Source organism: Mustela putorius, unplaced genomic scaffold (assembly GCF_011764305.1).
Source record: "Mustela putorius furo isolate JIRA1106 unplaced genomic scaffold, ASM1176430v1.1 tig00003869_pilon_pilon_pilon, whole genome shotgun sequence".
Lineage (NCBI taxonomy): Eukaryota > Metazoa > Chordata > Mammalia > Carnivora > Mustelidae > Mustela > Mustela putorius.
In genome coordinates this window covers 15,058,763-15,076,129 of record NW_025422021.1, presented here as the reverse complement: position 1 = coordinate 15,076,129, position 17,367 = coordinate 15,058,763, and the positions used below count along the sequence as shown (strand labels likewise).

The 17,367-nt window shown below is 38.8% G+C and overlaps 1 protein-coding gene and 1 long non-coding RNA gene across 5 annotated transcripts in view; one reads left to right on the top strand and one right to left on the bottom strand.

Annotated features, from left to right (window-relative positions):
• The window catches only part of LOC106004975, a 165,436-nt gene that overhangs the window by 36,565 nt on the left and 111,504 nt on the right, over positions 1-17,367 (top strand). For all 4 annotated transcript variants that reach the window (XR_001178103.2, XR_006602482.1, XR_001178102.2 and 1 more), the window contains exon 2: positions 16,868-17,047. This is a non-coding gene — a long non-coding RNA (uncharacterized LOC106004975). The remainder of the gene's footprint in view (positions 1-16,867; positions 17,048-17,367) is intronic.
• The window catches only part of SCN9A (sodium voltage-gated channel alpha subunit 9), a 170,328-nt gene continuing 165,536 nt past the window's right edge, over positions 12,576-17,367 (bottom strand). The window contains exon 27 of the mRNA XM_045066692.1: positions 12,576-17,093. Coding sequence (XP_044922627.1) covers positions 15,901-17,093 — 1,193 coding nt within the window. The 3' untranslated portion in view covers positions 12,576-15,900. The remainder of the gene's footprint in view (positions 17,094-17,367) is intronic.

Below are 17,367 nucleotides of genomic sequence, written 5' to 3'. Positions count from 1 at the left end.
GAAGATGGAGCCATTATATAAAGAATTTTAAAACTTGCAGCCCAAAATGGAACCCCAATTTTGCTCTCTTACTGTATTATTTTAAACATTTATAGAATCTGAGTAGTCTCGGTGTCATTTTAACAATGGAAAGGAGATAACATGTCTTAATCTCACATATGCAGAGAAATAAAGTATTATTAGGTGATCTGCACGAGTTAAAGAAGTACATACATGGAAGTACATACATGGATACATACATACATACATACATGGATTCATAGCTTCTATCCTCAATAGTTATAAAAATATATGCTACAGAATTATAAGCACATTGGTTACCTTAGATCAAGACATTTCAACAAGCAGGTAGCATCTGAGCCGCTATTCTAACATTCTCATTTGGGATTCTCATACAGCAGATAATCTGGGAAAATGCATTTAAACTAGGAGCTGCACTGACTTTTTTTAAATCCATAAACCATCTATAGGCAGCACTGTCCTTATACCCATGCATAATAATTCTTCTTTATAACATTTTAAACTTTTCTAAGAATTTTCCAAAAAATTTTAGAAGATTTTATTTATTTGAGAGAGTGTGGGAGGGGCAGAGGGAGAAGGAGAAGCAGGCTCCTTGCTGAGCAGGGAGCCTGTGACTAAGCAAGGCTGGACCCCAGAACTTCAGGATCCTGATCTGAGCCAAAGACAGAGGCTTAACCAACTGAGCCACCCAGGTGCCCCTCTAAATTTTTAATCTACTGCTCATTCTTAACCAGAAGACAAAACCAAGAAGTTAAATGTCATAGTCGACTAAGAAAGTCACCCAGCAAATAGCAGAGACTGAGACCCAAAGGTGAACTTTCCAACTCACAGCTTCTGCCCAGTCTACTTCTGTGTCTTTCAACTGGCATTCAAACTTCTACCATTCAACACACACTTAAAACTAGGAAATTGAGGGAATGAGTACCTTTTTGATGGGTCAGTTTTAGAAGAGACACTGAGAGCTGTGTGTAAAAGGTATAGTGAGGGAGGCAAACCATAAGAGACTCTTAATCACAGGAAATAAACTGAGGGTTGCTGGAAGGAAGGGGTGTAGGGGATGGGGTAACTGGGTGATAGACATTAAGGAGGGCACGTGATGTAATGAGCACTGGGTGTTATAGAAGACTGATGAACCACTGAACTCTACCTCTGAAATTAGTAATATATTACATGTTAATGAATTGAATTGAAATAAAAAATGGTAAAAAAAAATGTAAAAATATATCACCTATATATTAAAATCCAGGGCAACTTCTACTGGGTTTTGAAGCTTAGCTGCACATTGGAATCACCTGGGGACTTTCTGAAATCTCAATACCCAGGCTGAACACAGGTCAGTTAAAGCAGAATCTTAAGGTGGGATCCAGGCATTGGTTTTCAAGTCCACGGGTGATTCTAACATGCAGTAAAGTTTGAAACCAGTGATCTTGAGCACTGGTTTTCCAGCTGTAATGTATATACAAATTATTTGGCATCTAGAGCATCCCTACCTCAAGTGTGGTCACTGGACCAAAAGCCTAGGGATCATCTGGGAAGTTGTTAGAAATGTAGATTTGGAACCCGACCCTGGTCTGCTGGATCGGAAACAGGCAGGGCAGCCCAGCCTCTGCAGTGACTCTGAGAACCACCGGTCTATTTGGGGACCAATCTCCTCTTTATCCTCGGCAGGTGGTGATTCCATCTTCTGAAAGGATGAAGCCTACTCACTGCTTCACTGACAGTTTTGTCCTGGAAACTGACCCATTTTTTGTTTTTTCCACCAGATTTGCTAAACAAGTAGACACACTCTGTTTGATACTGACTCACTTTTTCTTTCAATGCCTGCTCCTTTTGACATCTAGACTGTTGATGTTTAGAGGGACTGGGTCAAAAATGAAAAAGCTAGTAAAGAACATAAGAGAAGAGAGAGGGTTCCAAGATTTTGGTGGTGCACTGGACTCAGATTAACCTATTTCAGGATTCTCAATCCATCTGATTTAATCTCTACATATAACATCAAACAATAAAATTGGTATCATCTGCAAGACGTCCAGGATGTTCAGAAAATAGCCATGATTTTAAGAAGCAGCTGGATGTTAAAGCCAAGTCTATGGTTTGGTGCTAGGTTTTGTTTGTTTTTGTGTGTGTGGTTTTTTTGGCTACCAGTCCCTGAAACAAATGAAAGATGTGGTCCTTGGAGTCAGCCAGATCTGGATTTGAACTCTGGTTTCAGCCCATTGATGATAGGCCTCCATGGGCAAGTTATCTAAGCTTATTTCCTCATCTTTGATATAAGACTAACAAATCATAAGTTTTACGGGTGGCTCTAAGATAGAAGAGACAGAATAGAAAATGTTCCATGCTCTTCTTGGCATGTGGACAACATAAACAGTGTACTGGAGTGAACTTGGAACAGCTGGAGAGGGCCAGGGGTGCCCATCTCCTCCCAAGTCTGGTATCAGTGACTTCAGTTTGTTTGCTTGAAATTGGCTGTGGTGGGAGTCTTTACACCACGGGAATCAGCAAAAGGTACATAGAAGGAAGAGCTTTTTTCTCAAGGAGAGCAAGTTAGCTATTAAACATTTACCAGTACACCACCAATAGGTCTTCCTTTTGTGTTTATTTCCTAATGGGCTGATTTTGGAGGTAATTTGCTTTTCTCTTAGGAAACAAACAAAAAGAGCTAAACATAGCCCAAACAGGTGAGATGAATGGAAAGATTCCAGAAAACCTTTCCCTGCCATCCCTCTCCCAACATAGAGAGATCCAAGATTTCCCTGTTAAATTCACATACCGTGGAAAAGGTAACACAAAACTATAGGCGGACACTGACCTTTCTATGATATTGGTCCATCAGAGCTTTTCCTCTTCAAGCCGAACTGACAAGAGTTCCGGACTCTGAAATAATCTATTTAACTAATACTGAGCATCTGTTGGATGTCAGGCCTTCTAGGGATGGAGATAGCTGAAATGAATAAGGTCTCTACCTCCTGAACTTATATTTATCAGTCGAGAGGAGACGAGTAAACAAATAGATAAAATCATAATTAGATAATAGTAAATAATGAGATGAAAATAAAACAGTTCAGCGTGATAGAGAATGACTCAGGCAGTGGGGTTGCTCTGAGTGGACTGATGAGTGAACGCCTGTGCCAGGAGGAGACATTAGAGCTGAGATTGGAGGAGACATAGCTGTGTTCTGAACCAGAGGAGCATTCCAAGTGCAGGAGGGCAAGAGGGAAGGCCCTAGGGTGAGAGGAGACTTAGGGGACCAAAGAACAGAAAGAAAGGCAGTGGAACTACAGCTTGTGAGTTTTACAAAAGGGTGTGTGATGTGGGGCAGTTAACAGGCCCCATCATTAAGGCCTCTTAAGAGGGTGAAGAGGTCTGCCTCCCCGCTAAGGAATCACGAGAGAAATCCAGAAGCCCGAGAGAAGAGCTCGATGGAGATTCGAGTTTCAAAGGACCACTCTGCTCTGTGGAGAACAGTCTGTAGGGAATCGGACGTGCTAGTTCAGGAGCTACTTACTGCAAAGGTGTAGGCCAAAGACAATAGCGATTAGGGTCAGGCTGAAGACGGTGGAGAGGAAGAGACACGGGCAGATGTGAGACACAGTGTACTGGTGAAGTCAAGAGTGCTTGCTGATGGATTGGACAACTTCTCGCCTGAGAACACTGTAAAGAGAAACGACTTGTCCAGGACATGCAAATGGAAGAAAAATCTCCCGACTTCTTGTGAGCGGGGGAAAAGAGACCCGCCCATACCGTATTCCCGATTTCAAGCCATTCCTCCCAAGACAGATGATTCAGGCGGTCCCGTTACATCCAGGTACTCAGACAGCTTCGTGCCGTCCGCGACGTGCAGTTACAGGGTCGCAGGAAAGTGAGGCCGCAATTAGATCCCCAAATAATTACCCTCATAAAAGAATTAAAACATTATCTACCTTTACAAACTTAAGGGGCGCCTGGGTGGAGCGGTGGGTGAAGCCTCAGCTCTCCCTTTCAGCTCAGGTCGTGACCTCGGGGTCCTGAGCTGGAGCCCCCACCTGGGGTCCCTGCTCTGTGCCCCTGCACCTGCTCAGCACTCAGTAGGGAGGCGGCTTGAGATTCTCTCTGCCTCTCCTGCTGCTCCTGTGCTCTCTTTCTCTCAAATAAATAAATGAATTAAAATGTCACATTTCACACCCAATTCTCAGTCTGAATGAGTTTCCTTGAATAAATTATTACTTTTAAAATTTCCTTACCCCTTCCCCCCTTTTACAGCTATTTCAAGGTTTGCTCTGGGAGGCTTCAAAAGTGTGTGTGTGGGGGGGAGTTATTTTGGAAACCCAAGTTTCCTTAGAATAACCTTAGGTTTTATACTTGTCAAAGTTCCAGGAGCTTCCTAGACCGGAAATCATTTTGCATCCATTTAGAGCTCAGCAATTAGATGATTACATATCCTGAAAGAAAATCCTGATATAAACTATCTGTTGGGTGGAAGTTCATAAATATCTTTTTGAATGCAAGGCAAAGCCTGCAAGAAATTAAAGGAAGCCCCCAAGGACCAAAAACAAAGAAACAGCAGGAAACAGAGCAGTAAGAATGCAACTGCATCCAAGCCACCTGGAGATAGTGGCCCATCTCAGTAAAGCTGTCTTGTTATTGCTTCTTAGGTTACTGAGGTATAATAAATATACATACAGTACAGTGAAAAAGTTATATGGATTGAATGTACATACTTGTCCTTCTATGTACACACCACCTAGGGCAAGACATGAAACATTGCTGGGACCCCAGAATTCTCCCTATGCCTCCCTCAGTCAATAATACCCCTGCCTCCCGCCACCGCTGAGTCTCTGCTCCTCAGACTTCTATTGTCGGAAATAGGATTTGCCTATGATTAAAATTCACAAATTAATTCATACAATATGTAATCTTCTTTAGTTGGTGAGATTTTCCATAACCTTGCATGCATCAGTAAGTCATCCTTTCTCTCTGTGCATAGCATTTTTATTGTATATCCACACCACAATATTTATCCTTTCTAATTTTGATGGATTTTTGCACTGCTTCCTGTTTGTTTCAGGCTATTATGAATATAGCCTCTCTGAACAATCATAAAAATGTCTTTGGGTGGTTATTAATGCTCATTTCTGTGTATATATATATACCTAGTAAAAGATTTTTCATCATAGAATATGTTTAGCATTGATAGATACTGACAAGCATATTTTTAAAATAACTGTACGAATTTATGTTCTTGCTGGAAAGGTTTAAGAATTTCTTTTGCTCCATATATTTGACAATATCGCTATTGTCAGTCTTTTTAAAAATAGAGCCATTCTGTTGGTGGTTTAGTGATATTTCATTGCTGTTTTAATTTTGATGTCTCTAGTGAATAGCTTAAAAAAAGAATAAGGCTGGTATTCCAGCATATTGATCAGGTAACATTTCTGCTTGCCACTTTGTTATTACCTGTATGCCATCGCTTTTTCACTCTCTCTCTCTCTCTCCCTTACTGTTTTCTTTTGTGTTAAATACATTTTTCTAGTGTTCTATTTTAATTCTCTTGTCATTTCTTCTTTTCTATTTTTTTGTGGTTGCCCTGATGATTACAATTACTATCTTAACCTGTAACAATCTAGCTTGCGTTAATACCAGTGTAATTTCAATAGGATACAAAATAAAATTTGCTCCTAAATATCTCCTTTCCTTCCCCATTCTTTGTGCTATTAAATTATACAAATCACATCCTGACAACTCCTAAGCCATCAACACAGACTTAAAATTATTGCTTTATGCAGTTATCATTTGCATCCTATAGGAGAAAAAGAGGGATTATAAGTAAAAAATACATTCATCCTGTCTTCTATACTTCATGACTTGGTGACAGTTCGTTGTGCTCTTTTTTCCAATAAATTTGAGTTACTGATCAGTGACTGTCATTTCAGCCTAAGCACTCACTCTCTTTAGTATTTCTTGACGTGCTCCCAACATATTCTTTCAGATTTTTTTCATCTGAGAATGTCTTAATCTCTCCACTTTTGAAGGTTAGTTTTTCCTGGTAGAGAATTCCTTGTTCAGTGTTTCTTTAAGAATCTTGAATATGTCATCTTCCTGCCTCTGCCCTCCATGGTTTCTAATGAGAGATCACCAGCTAATCTTAGGGTCAGATTCCCCTCTCCCCCTGAGTTTATCCTTGGTGGTGGCGGGCACTGCTGTTGCTTGTCTGGTGAGTGGCTGGACTGGGCTAAATCAGTAAAGTCTGTGCTCTTACATGTGGACCCTGAAGTCTCTCCTCAATTAACTTGGTGGTCAGCTAATGATTTCTTTAGATGCCTTATGACAGTACATCTCCCAGTCTTTGCCAAGGGCCTCAGTTTTCTTGTTGAGACATGCCTTTAAGACTCAAGCAGGCAGTTTACAACTCTACCTTAGCTGTCATTTCCTGCTTCTACAGAACATCAAGGTCGACCAGGGGTGAAAACTGGTCACAAGTGCTGGGCCCTGGCTTGTGCATGGCCCTCTGCAGCAGGGGGCTTTTATAATTCTACCAAAATCACTGTCCCCAACAATTGACATCTTTAGTGTTTAGTTATGTGACAACTCAGAAGAAGTTTGTAATGCTGATCACTTTCTCTTTTTTCATAGTCTGTCACTTTCCTTAAAACTCTGTTTCATGGGTGCCTGGGTGGCTCAGTCACTAAGCGTCTGCCTTCAGCTCAGGTCATGATCACAGGGTCCTGGGATCAAGCCCTGCCATGCACTCCCCGCTCAGCGGAAAGCCTGCTTCTCCCTCTCCCATCCCCCTGCTTGTGTTCCCTCTCTAGCTGTTTCCCTCTCCCTGTCAAATAAATACAATTTTAAAACAACAACAACAACTGTTTTGAGTTTCTACTTGTGTCTACTCTTCCTGGTTGGCTTGGCATGCCTTGGACTTGCCCACCCGTGGGAAGCAATGACTTCTGGATATGTGTCTCTCACCCTGGTTGACATTCATTTAACTTCATATTTTTATGTTCTTCATTATTCAGAGCTTGTATTCAGTTGCCTTCAGGACTCTTACTCTGATTCATCGTACCTCAAACTCCAACACATTCAAAACTGTTGTTCTGATTTTAATACTCAGCTCCAGGCTGCCCTGACAAGATGAGGCTCATCATTAACATGGACACATGCTGCCATATGGAAAAATAGTATAGTGCTATGATCAAGAATCATTTATTCTTTCGGGGCGCCTGGGTGGCTCAGTGGGTTAAAGCCTCTGCTTTCGGCTCAGGTCATGATCCTAGGGTCCTGGGATCGAGCCCCGCATCGGGCTCTCTGCTCGGTGGGGAGCCTGCTTCCTCCTCTCTCTCTGCCTGCCTCTCTGCCTACTTGTGATCTCTCTCTGTCGAATAAATAAAATCTTTAAAAAAAAAAAAAAAAGAATCATTGATTCTTCCATGACGCAGTAGATGCCCAATATCATTTTATTGAATTTATGACTGAATCCTAGATGGAGAGGTATTTCAGAAAATGCATAATAAATTGCTGCCCTTTAAAGTTCCTACCACGTACTTATGTACTTTAGGATGACTGAGTGCCAGTCTCTTGTAGATGAACCTGAGGCTCAGAAAATACAGCACATTGTTCAAGTTCACAGCCCCACTGTTAGTAAGTGACAAATTTAAACTCATGATCTGACTGCCACTGTGTATATATTTGTATATTCGCTTTTTTTTTTTTAAGATTTTATTTATTTGACAGACAGAGATCACAATTAGGCAGAGAGGCAGACAGAGAGAGAAGAGGAAGCAGGCTCCCCGCAGAGCAGAGAGCCCGATGTGGGGCTCGATCCCAGGACACTGGGATCATGACCTGAGCCGAAGGCAGAGGCTTTAACCCACTGAGCCAACCAGGTGCCCCCAATATATTTGCTTTTTTTTTTTTTTTAAATAATTCTTAAAGGCATAAGATGGTATTACACCATCTTATTCTATTACACCATCTTACTCTATTACAATAACAGAGGTTAGATATCTTTGAGTGATGTCAATGCCATGCCATGTCTTATTTGCTTTATTGATCTTTCAAAGAGGAAGAGATTAGTTTTGTTGATTTTAGCTCCCAAGCTGACAGAGGAAGGGGAGAAAACAAGAGTTCTCTTAATCTGGGAAGAAATAACTGGGCAGGAAGAAATGACAAGACGGAAAAAATGCCAAAGGCTGCCATTTTAAGTTGACAGAATGTCTCCTCAGCTTTGGGCCATTCCAAGGGCTTTCTTTTTTCTGTAACAGCACCAGCTTCTTGAGAGCAAGTTATCCATGCCCCTTCTAGCTCTAGGCGTAAGAGTTCAGTGTGACGTTTTAACTTCATTTCAAAGAAAAAATTTAAAATACACTTGTGTAAAGCCATTCACTTCTTGACTGCAGTCATTCTTCAGACTTCTGGTCTAGGCTGTGGCCTGTGCCACAAAGCTGAAGGAGATTGCATCTCTTGTTCTCCCCGGCTCCCTCCTAGATCCCTTCCTGCCCATAACTTGGCCCTAAGTGGTATTCTGGCTGAGGTTCGTAGGAGGCAGACCCATTTGTCTCTAAAATAAATGGACAATATGTGACTCTTTAGAGATAAACATAACTTCTTTTAGTTGCAAGTGCCAGAGCCAAATTAGGTGACTAAACCAGTCATCAATCTTTGCTCTGAATTTAGGGTCTAAATGAGATGGTTAGGGTAAGATGGGTATATAAAAGGAGATAAATAAGGCAGGAAAATGAAGCATGAATGAGTGCTTTTCCCACTTCTATGTCTTCCTAATCTTTTCTTATTAGAGCTGATTCAATTGAGGGCATCGACTAAAACCAATATATCAAAATGCACTGAGTTTTTCAGGGAGATTACAACAGATTTCTGTCTTTACTATTTAAAGGGAGTTGAAATGAGAGTTTGATATTTAGAAGTTTGGTAATTGTGAACTTTGCTGATTTTTTTTTTTTTTAAGATTTTATTTACTTATTTGACACAGAGAGAGAGCTAACACAAGCAGGGGGAGGGGCAGGCAGAGGGAGAAGCAGGCTCCACTCTGAGCAAGGATCTCATCAAGATGTGGTTCTTGATCCCAGGACCCTGGGATTCTGAGCTGAGCCAAAGGCAGACGTTAACTGACTGAGCCACCCAGGTGCCCCTTCACTGATTTTTTTTTTTTTTAAAGAAAAAATATTTTCATGTCTATATATTCTCTGTTACTCTTCCCTTTGAGAAGTGGTTTCATGCCCTTTCTTTGAGCATGTGCTTGACTTTTATCTCATGAATAGAATGTGGTGAAAATGATGGATTCTGACTTCTGAGGGTAGGTCATGAAAAGCAGTGAAGTTTCTTCCTCGCTCTCTGGGGGAAGCCAGACACTCAAGCAACCCTATGGAAAGATCCAGGTGGAGGATCTTAAACAGCTAGTGAGGATGTGAAGCCTGCGAATGGCCAAGTGAGTGAGACATCTTGGAAACAGATCTTTCAGCTTTCCCCAAGCCTCGAGATGAGTGTGGGCCCAGGTGACAACCTCACTCTCTAGCCAAACTACTCCCAAAGTCCTGGACCACAGAAGCCATGCGATAATAGATACTTGTTGTTTTAAGTTGCTAAAAATATATATCTTTTTCCTATAGAGTTCTGATACCAATTTTTCATCTGTAACACTTTATTAAAAAATTAGTTCTTAATTTTCAATGTTTAGAAGAACACAAAGGACAATGATAATATCCTAGCTTCAAACAGAAGAGCACATTTTTACTTCAACTATAAATTGTAGTCTTTGTCCCATTAAATCTTTAGCATGAATGCCTAAGTAAAATGACTACCTTGAACATTTTAAAAATAATCACTCATTTTGGGGAGTGAGAAAGGAAATAGCTATTAGGAATCAAAAGCTAGCTCCTGAGTGATTTTCTCTGATAAAACAGCTTGTAAATCTTTGGAATGAATGACCAAATTTACAAAATTTTACAGTAAAAGAAAATACGTAACTTCAAGTCACTATTTTTAACTTTTGACCAAAAATTATAAAACTTTGAGAGTGAAGTATCCTGATATTAAGTATCATAAAATAAAATAGTATATAACATAGATTATAGAACATATAATAAACATAATCAAATACATGTAAAATTCATGATGAGTAATGCATGATAAAGTCAATCTAATATTACTTTCTGATATTTTTAGTCATGTAGGGCACATCATTTTTGTCTCCTCCCCAAATAAAAGCTTCATGAGGAAAGGGATTTGTCTGTCTGCAGATTGAAGGGGGGATAACAGATCAAGGGTGTTCAGTAAATATTAAATAATGAATAACATACTCCTATATGATGTTTCCTTCTCTTTGAACACTAAACTTTGCTATGTTTGACTTTCTAGAGTTTAACCAAGAATCAGAAAAGTTTTGAATTCATGGTTTTATTGCCTTAGGCTGAGAAGGAAGTGAAGGGGTCACAGCTCTAAAACTCTGCAGAAAGACCCAAAGTAGATCTGTGAGACTTGTTGGGAAGGTTGGAAAACTCTGCTTACCCATACTCTCAATTTATCAGTGGTCTTTCTCAGACCTTGTCTTTGAACTGCTTATTTTCCCCACCTCAATACATTAAAAAAAAAAAAAAAAATGTTTTCTTTGGTAGAGCTCATTTCAACTTTGCTAGGGGTCTAATGTCATTAAAATCAACTCTATTTAAAATTCCCAGTGATTATGAAATCTCAGTGTGTTCTGACTGCATTGAAATATTCCCACGGGAGCCACCTGCTTGTTCATATAGTACATAGCCTCTTCGGATTCACTTCTTTCACTCAGTAATATGACTGGTCTTTGCTTTCATTATTCTGACTAGCTCGTAAAGACATTCCAAGCTGTTGCTAGTAGAAGTTAACTAAATGGAGGATGTTTTGTCCTTTATGAAATAAGACCCAAAATAGAACATAACAGCAAATATCACATCTGGAATGAGAATAATTTTTGCTCAGTTCAGCTAGGTTTTAAAATTGTTCCCCAAACCTAAATCTTTCCTATATCCCTCTCTCCATTGTTTTATCTACTCCTTTGTTGCATTTCAGTTGTTTTTGAAAAATATTTTAAGTGAGATTCAAGCTAAAAACACATGATTAAACATTAAACATCCCTTCCTGAATCTCTTAAAATTGGCTTTTTTCTTAGATCAATCGTTAATGTACCTATCTAATTACACTACTCGGAATAGTAGGGAGTAGAGAGTAGCATGTGTGCTCTACTGCTTGTTTAGAGTTATCAATTATTCATGTTTCTCTTCCTGTGTCCATCAGATACTGTTGCAGCAAAGGTCTGGCCACTATGCAATCCTCCCCTCCCTGGAGAGTGATTACCATGTACCCTGCAGCCCATTTTGCTTGGGTTATGGCATAGTGTTATCTACGGCAAGGAAGAAGTTCATTCTTTTGTTGTAGGGACTTCATGTGATTGCCAATCAGTTATGTTAAGATGAACGATGGTGTCGTGCAGGGACAATAATTTTATTTTGCAGTGATTATCACAACTGCAGGTACAGAGGTCCCTAGGAAGATCTTATATCTTTTTACATGCCATTATAATAGCACACAAGGTTGGAATAATGGCTGAGCACAGAAGCAATTATTCTTGGCATATCTTATTTAAAAATCAAAAGCAGGACTGGATGCTTACAGCTATGACAAAATAGAGGCTTAGATTTTTTTTTTCTTGCAATAAGCCAAACCTTTGCAAATATGTATGTTTCCTCATTTTAGCACATTGTTTGAATGCACAGATCTCAAAAATAGCTCAATTTTGAAATATTTTTGGGTATATGTCACATCACTAAATATTTTTTATGCACCAGTAAGATGTGTAAGACTCTTTCAGGTACCATATTTACACAAAGTCATGAAAAATAGAGGAAATATTGTCATCATTTAATGTTTATGAAGAATGCATTGTGCTCCTATGAGCATCGGTGCAGCCTGGCCTCTTACATGTTTAGTGACAAAATGGTTGCCACACTAACCACTATTACTAACGTAAACTATTAATTTTGTATTGGTCAGACATTGCTCTGATTGCGTCATGTGGATTTTCTCATTCTATTCTAGGACTATAAATAGTGAAGTAGTACAGTTACCCTCATTTTATAGATGCAAACGCTGAGTCACACATGGGTTAAATAATATATTCAGGAAACTCAGAGAGTCATAGCTTAACTGGGATCCAAACACAGTTCTGGGTCTGGAACCCAAACCCTTGGCCATGATGCGTGTTAAACCCTCTCTCAATGACACAATATGCTATTGTATGAAAAAGATACATACTGTCACTGTGTGGCTAAATGTTTTCCTATCTTCACTTCTTGTCTCAATTTTTGCCTTCTGCACAAACTCTGTTGTGGATGTCAGTGAATTGTATTAGAACTCCATAGTCTTTGTCCCCATATTTCTTATCCTGGAAGACTTCCTATGGAGGACATTGAAACTGTCTTTCCATTTAAAGGAAAAAAGCTACTAGTAGCTTCAACTTATTTAGGTCTGTACTGAACTTACTTCCTTAAAGGTTATTCACACAGAAACAAAATACATGCAAACATGACTTCATTTTGTTACTGATTTTTATTTTTACATTCTATTACAATGTGTACATCTCCAGTATAACTACAATATAGTTTATGACAAATTCAAACATTCTGAGCATTCACAGATGTAAGAAAATTGTACAGAGTTCTATGTAAACAGCATTACTATATGCATGGCTATTCATTTATTTTTATAAAGCAGTTCTTGATTCTTTTCTTCAAGAATATTACATCATAACCACAGATACATAAAAAAATGTGTAGTCTCTATACATAGGTCCTAAACCCAGGCCGATAACTTGGCCATTCTAATTTAGCTGGCCTTCCTTTCATTACTTCCGGTAACATTTCTCCAAAATTGCTATTTAAAACTGCTTTATTTACATGTGCATTTTATCTTAAATCTTTTTAATAAAGCTATCAAAAATCTATAAAATCATGCTGAACATTTTGGGTTGAGGTTTTCAACAATCAGCATTTAGAAACAGCCCACAAGTCACTTAATGTCTTTTGCAAACTATGTAACAGTCAAAAAAGCAAAATGAGATTCTCCCACTTTTCTCCAAATTACATGTATGCATTTATGTGTGTCCAGATCTTTGCTTCCATTTGTGTTTGCTTCCATTTTATTTTAACTTAAAATTTACACTGTAACTGCCATTCTAGATCATTAGGTGAAATGAATCCAAGGATTATATAACTTAAATATTAGCATGACAGTGCCTTCTGGAGGCATCTCATTATCTGTACCAAACAGTGACCTACATGAAAAGCAAAGTCTAATTTTACTTCAAGCTTACACAGTACGAAATAAGCTCTCAATTCCATATATTGTTTTTAATTGATAAAAAGTCACAACTAGACCTTCCTGGGAAAACATATATATACAAAACCTAACTATGTTATATTAAAAAAAAGTATTGTTCAGCATGAAACTGGTTCGGCATGAAATAGGAGAAGAGAGCAAATTTGTAAAATTTTTTTTTTGAAATGGTAAGAAGAAACTGTTGAGGAACCAGTTGCCAGTATTTTTTATTTTACATAAAAAGGAGGTAATGTAAAAATGTTACTAGTAAATCACACATAAACCTGTCCATCATACATCTTTTCATAATATATAAATATGCAAAATGCAGTTATATTTATATGGGTTTAAAATAATGAGGATAGACTGAATTTAAATCTAAGGTGATATTAATTTCTTAATTTAATGTATTAAAAATATTACAAAAGTAATATATTTTGAATGGTTCCCTAATTGTCAAAACCTATTTTCAACAGGCTTAGCAGGTATGCAATGCAATGCTCTACATAGCCTAGGAAAACACTGCATGGTATCTTTTTTATTAAATAAAAAAAGAGGCTCAAATAACCTAAGGTGAATAATTGAGTGTAGGTGCAAAGAATCTTTGGCCCTAGATTTAATTTCATATGTATCTTAAGACAAATGTCTAGAAGTGACCATCTCCCTCACAGATGTTGTAAAATATGTCACAATTAAAAAACTTTGCAGATACAAAGTTCCGTGGATATGTCTCTGTTTTTGTCTGTTTATCTCATATCTGTGTTTCTTAGTCCATCCCTCTTTCTGCCTGTCATTCTCTACCCATACTCTTCATTTCTGTAGGTATTTTTAAATCTCCTTTATTTTTAACTGGCCAGAATAACAAAAACTATGTATTTATTATAGAAATATAATTTATGTTCTTTTTTAATTTAGAAAAGCAAATGAATAATATATATACTTTCCTTGAAAACTCCTACAAAATCTTCTAAATAAAATTACTCTCTACTTATGTAACTCAATTTTTGCCTATGCATAAGTAACTTGATAGAAGAAAGAGCTCATATTCCTGAAATAAACTCATGAAAAAATGCGTCATGGCCATTTCTTTTCAAGCCATCATCAACGAGGACTTTTTAAAACTAGATTTATAATCCTTGGTAGGTGGACAGCCCCTAAAAGAAAATGAGTGTGTGCTTGGTAAACTATCAGCTCAGGGTACCTTATTGATTGATATCAACTATGCCTCAGAGTTTTAGAAATTTAAGAAGAAAGTGACATTGTCTTTATTTTTATAGACGAAAGAGAAAGGTCCAAAAGGACTAATAGCACAATTAGGATAGTACATTAGAGGCAAGAAAGCAGGGTGGCAAGAATCCCGGTTGGATGACCTTTCACTCATACTAAACATGGGTCTCTGCTGAAAGGCTGACATGTATCGCAACTTGAGAGTTTACCGCACACATCAAGGGTGGCAAGCAGGCGAGGCAGTCCAGGCTTTGCTTAAGCCATTAGCTGCTCAAACATGAACCACAGTATCAAATAGATAGCTGCACGTCAGGAAGCACTTCACTGAAGGAAAATATTAACTTCGCTTTGTGCTAAAGAATGAATGATTAGACAATACTGCCCGAGAAAGCAGAAATTTGTGACCAAACAGATGAAGAGTTGGGTCATTACTGGTGTTTAAGGTGCAGCAGTGTAACGTGTTAGACTGTATAAATAAAAGTGAATAAAGCTTTCTTCCATTCCTTCTTTTCTTAAGCAACTTCAGTTTTTTTCTTCTTTTGAGGAATGTGATATGTACTTAAAATAATTTTTCACGTTGTATGGTTATCGTATGAACTAAGAAATATATTTTAAAAGGCAGGCTATGAAGCACAATACTCTAAAAGGTAAGCTTATCCTGGCTGGTCTATGAGTCAAGATGAATGAAAAATAATTTGTCGAAATGAAGAGCCTACATGTTTTTAATCCCATGGCATTGTATAGGCACATAAAAATTGGTTCTGATGCAGTACGGAATAAATGTAAGCACCTCAAAAACAGACAATGACCTCTGTACAAGGAAAAGAGTCTTGCTCCCTAATAACTGATGTGTTACTTGTTACTAATGGCCATTCCTTCTATCAGGACATTTGATTTGCAAAGCCAAGGTAAAACACTTTTACAGATATCCAAATGATAGATGCGTGTATGTTTGCATTTGCATGGGAAACAGGAGGGTTTACAATCCTGTGAAGAGATGACAAGGCAGAGGTGAACATTTTCCACATGGTCTTCTGATTTATTAAAAGCAAATAAAATTAAACCAGCTTTGTTTGCTGTAATCGAGAATCCCCGCAGAGGACTCTCACAATTCTTACATAATCATTTACCAGTGCAAATGCAGCCATCTGCTAATCCTGTTCATCTATTTTAGGGAATCAGAGCTAGTCAACCGCACTGACTCTCAGAATATTTCAATAAAAAGTTTTGGCATAGACTTCCTTAAAAGAGTCTTATTAACACAAATATATTACCTTCAGAGGCTGTAAACAATATATCAAAAACAAAGCTTTACTTTTTGCTTTCCTTGCCATCTTTCCCTTTGTCTTCCTTTTCTGCTTTGTCCGTTTCATATTTCTCTTTTTCTGGCTTTGTTACACTGTCATATGAAGGTGGAGAGACAGTGGATGGGGTTGCATCTGTCTTTTCTGGACTTGAGTTCTCATTAGTGTTGTCAAACACCATATCTTCTTTACTGGGCAAACCATCATCTCGGTCTCCATCTTTTATGTATATACTTGATATATTTTTGACATTTTGCCGTAAGCGGTAACGTCTGTAAGCACGCTGAATGACAGTAGCAGACACATCCTCTTGTTTTCGTTTTAGTGTAGTTGTTATGGGTTCGTAGGACACTTTAGAAGGATTTGCTGACATGAATCTTTCCTCCATCTGTGAACGTAGAGAGTCCATCTCTCCGCTTTCACCCAAAACACGCTTTGTAAAGGCAAATAAAATGTCGAGGCAATGGATCCGGTCCCCACTGACCATGGGCAGGTCCATGGCGATGAGCTGGACTTTGTTTGGTTTGGCTATGAGAAGAGGAGGATCCAGGGCAGCTGCAAAATCAGAGAGCTTGCTATACTCTATAAACTGGGTGGCATCGGGATCAAACTTCTCCCAAACCTCATAGAACATCTCGAAGTCATCCTCACTCAGGGGTTCAGTACTTTCCTCAGTAGCAACACTGAAGTTCTCCAGGATGACCGCGATGTACATGTTCACCACAACCAGAAATGATATGATGATGTAACTCACAAAATAAAATATCCCAACAGATGGGTTCCCACAGTCTCCTTCAACTGAACTTCCGGGATGAACTTTCTTTGGATCACAGTCAGGGGGTGCACTGTTGAGAATAGGTGCCAGCAATCCGTCCCAGCCAGCAGAGGTGGTAATTTGGAACAGGCAGATCATGCTGTTGCCAAAGGTCTCAAAGTTGAACATGTCATTGATTCCAGCTTCCTTTTTAACATAGGCAAAGTTGGACATTCCAAAGATGGCGTAGATGAACATGACCAGGAAGAGCAGGAGGCCGATGTTAAACAAGGCAGGAAGGGACATCATCAGAGCAAAGAGCAGCGTGCGGATCCCCTTGGCCCCTTTGATCAGACGCAAGATTCGTCCAATCCTGGCGAGCCGGATCACTCGGAACAGGGTAGGGGACACAAAGTATTTTTCTATGAGCTCAGCCAGAAACATACCTGGTGAGGAGGGAGGGGATGGTACAGAAAAATCATGACTTTTAGGTAATGTTATCTGCCATCTTCTCTCTCACAGTTTCAGGGCTATCATTTTATATTGAAAGCAGTTTCATAACAATCAACAGACTGAGCGATCCCAAAGGAAAATGATTGATATTATCACTGTGACATCTTCTCTCCCTTTACTAAGTTTGTGGACATTGTTTCCCCCCCCTCCATAATAATTTTTGATTATATGGGTGATACCTACTCATGCAGAAAATTCAAGCAATAC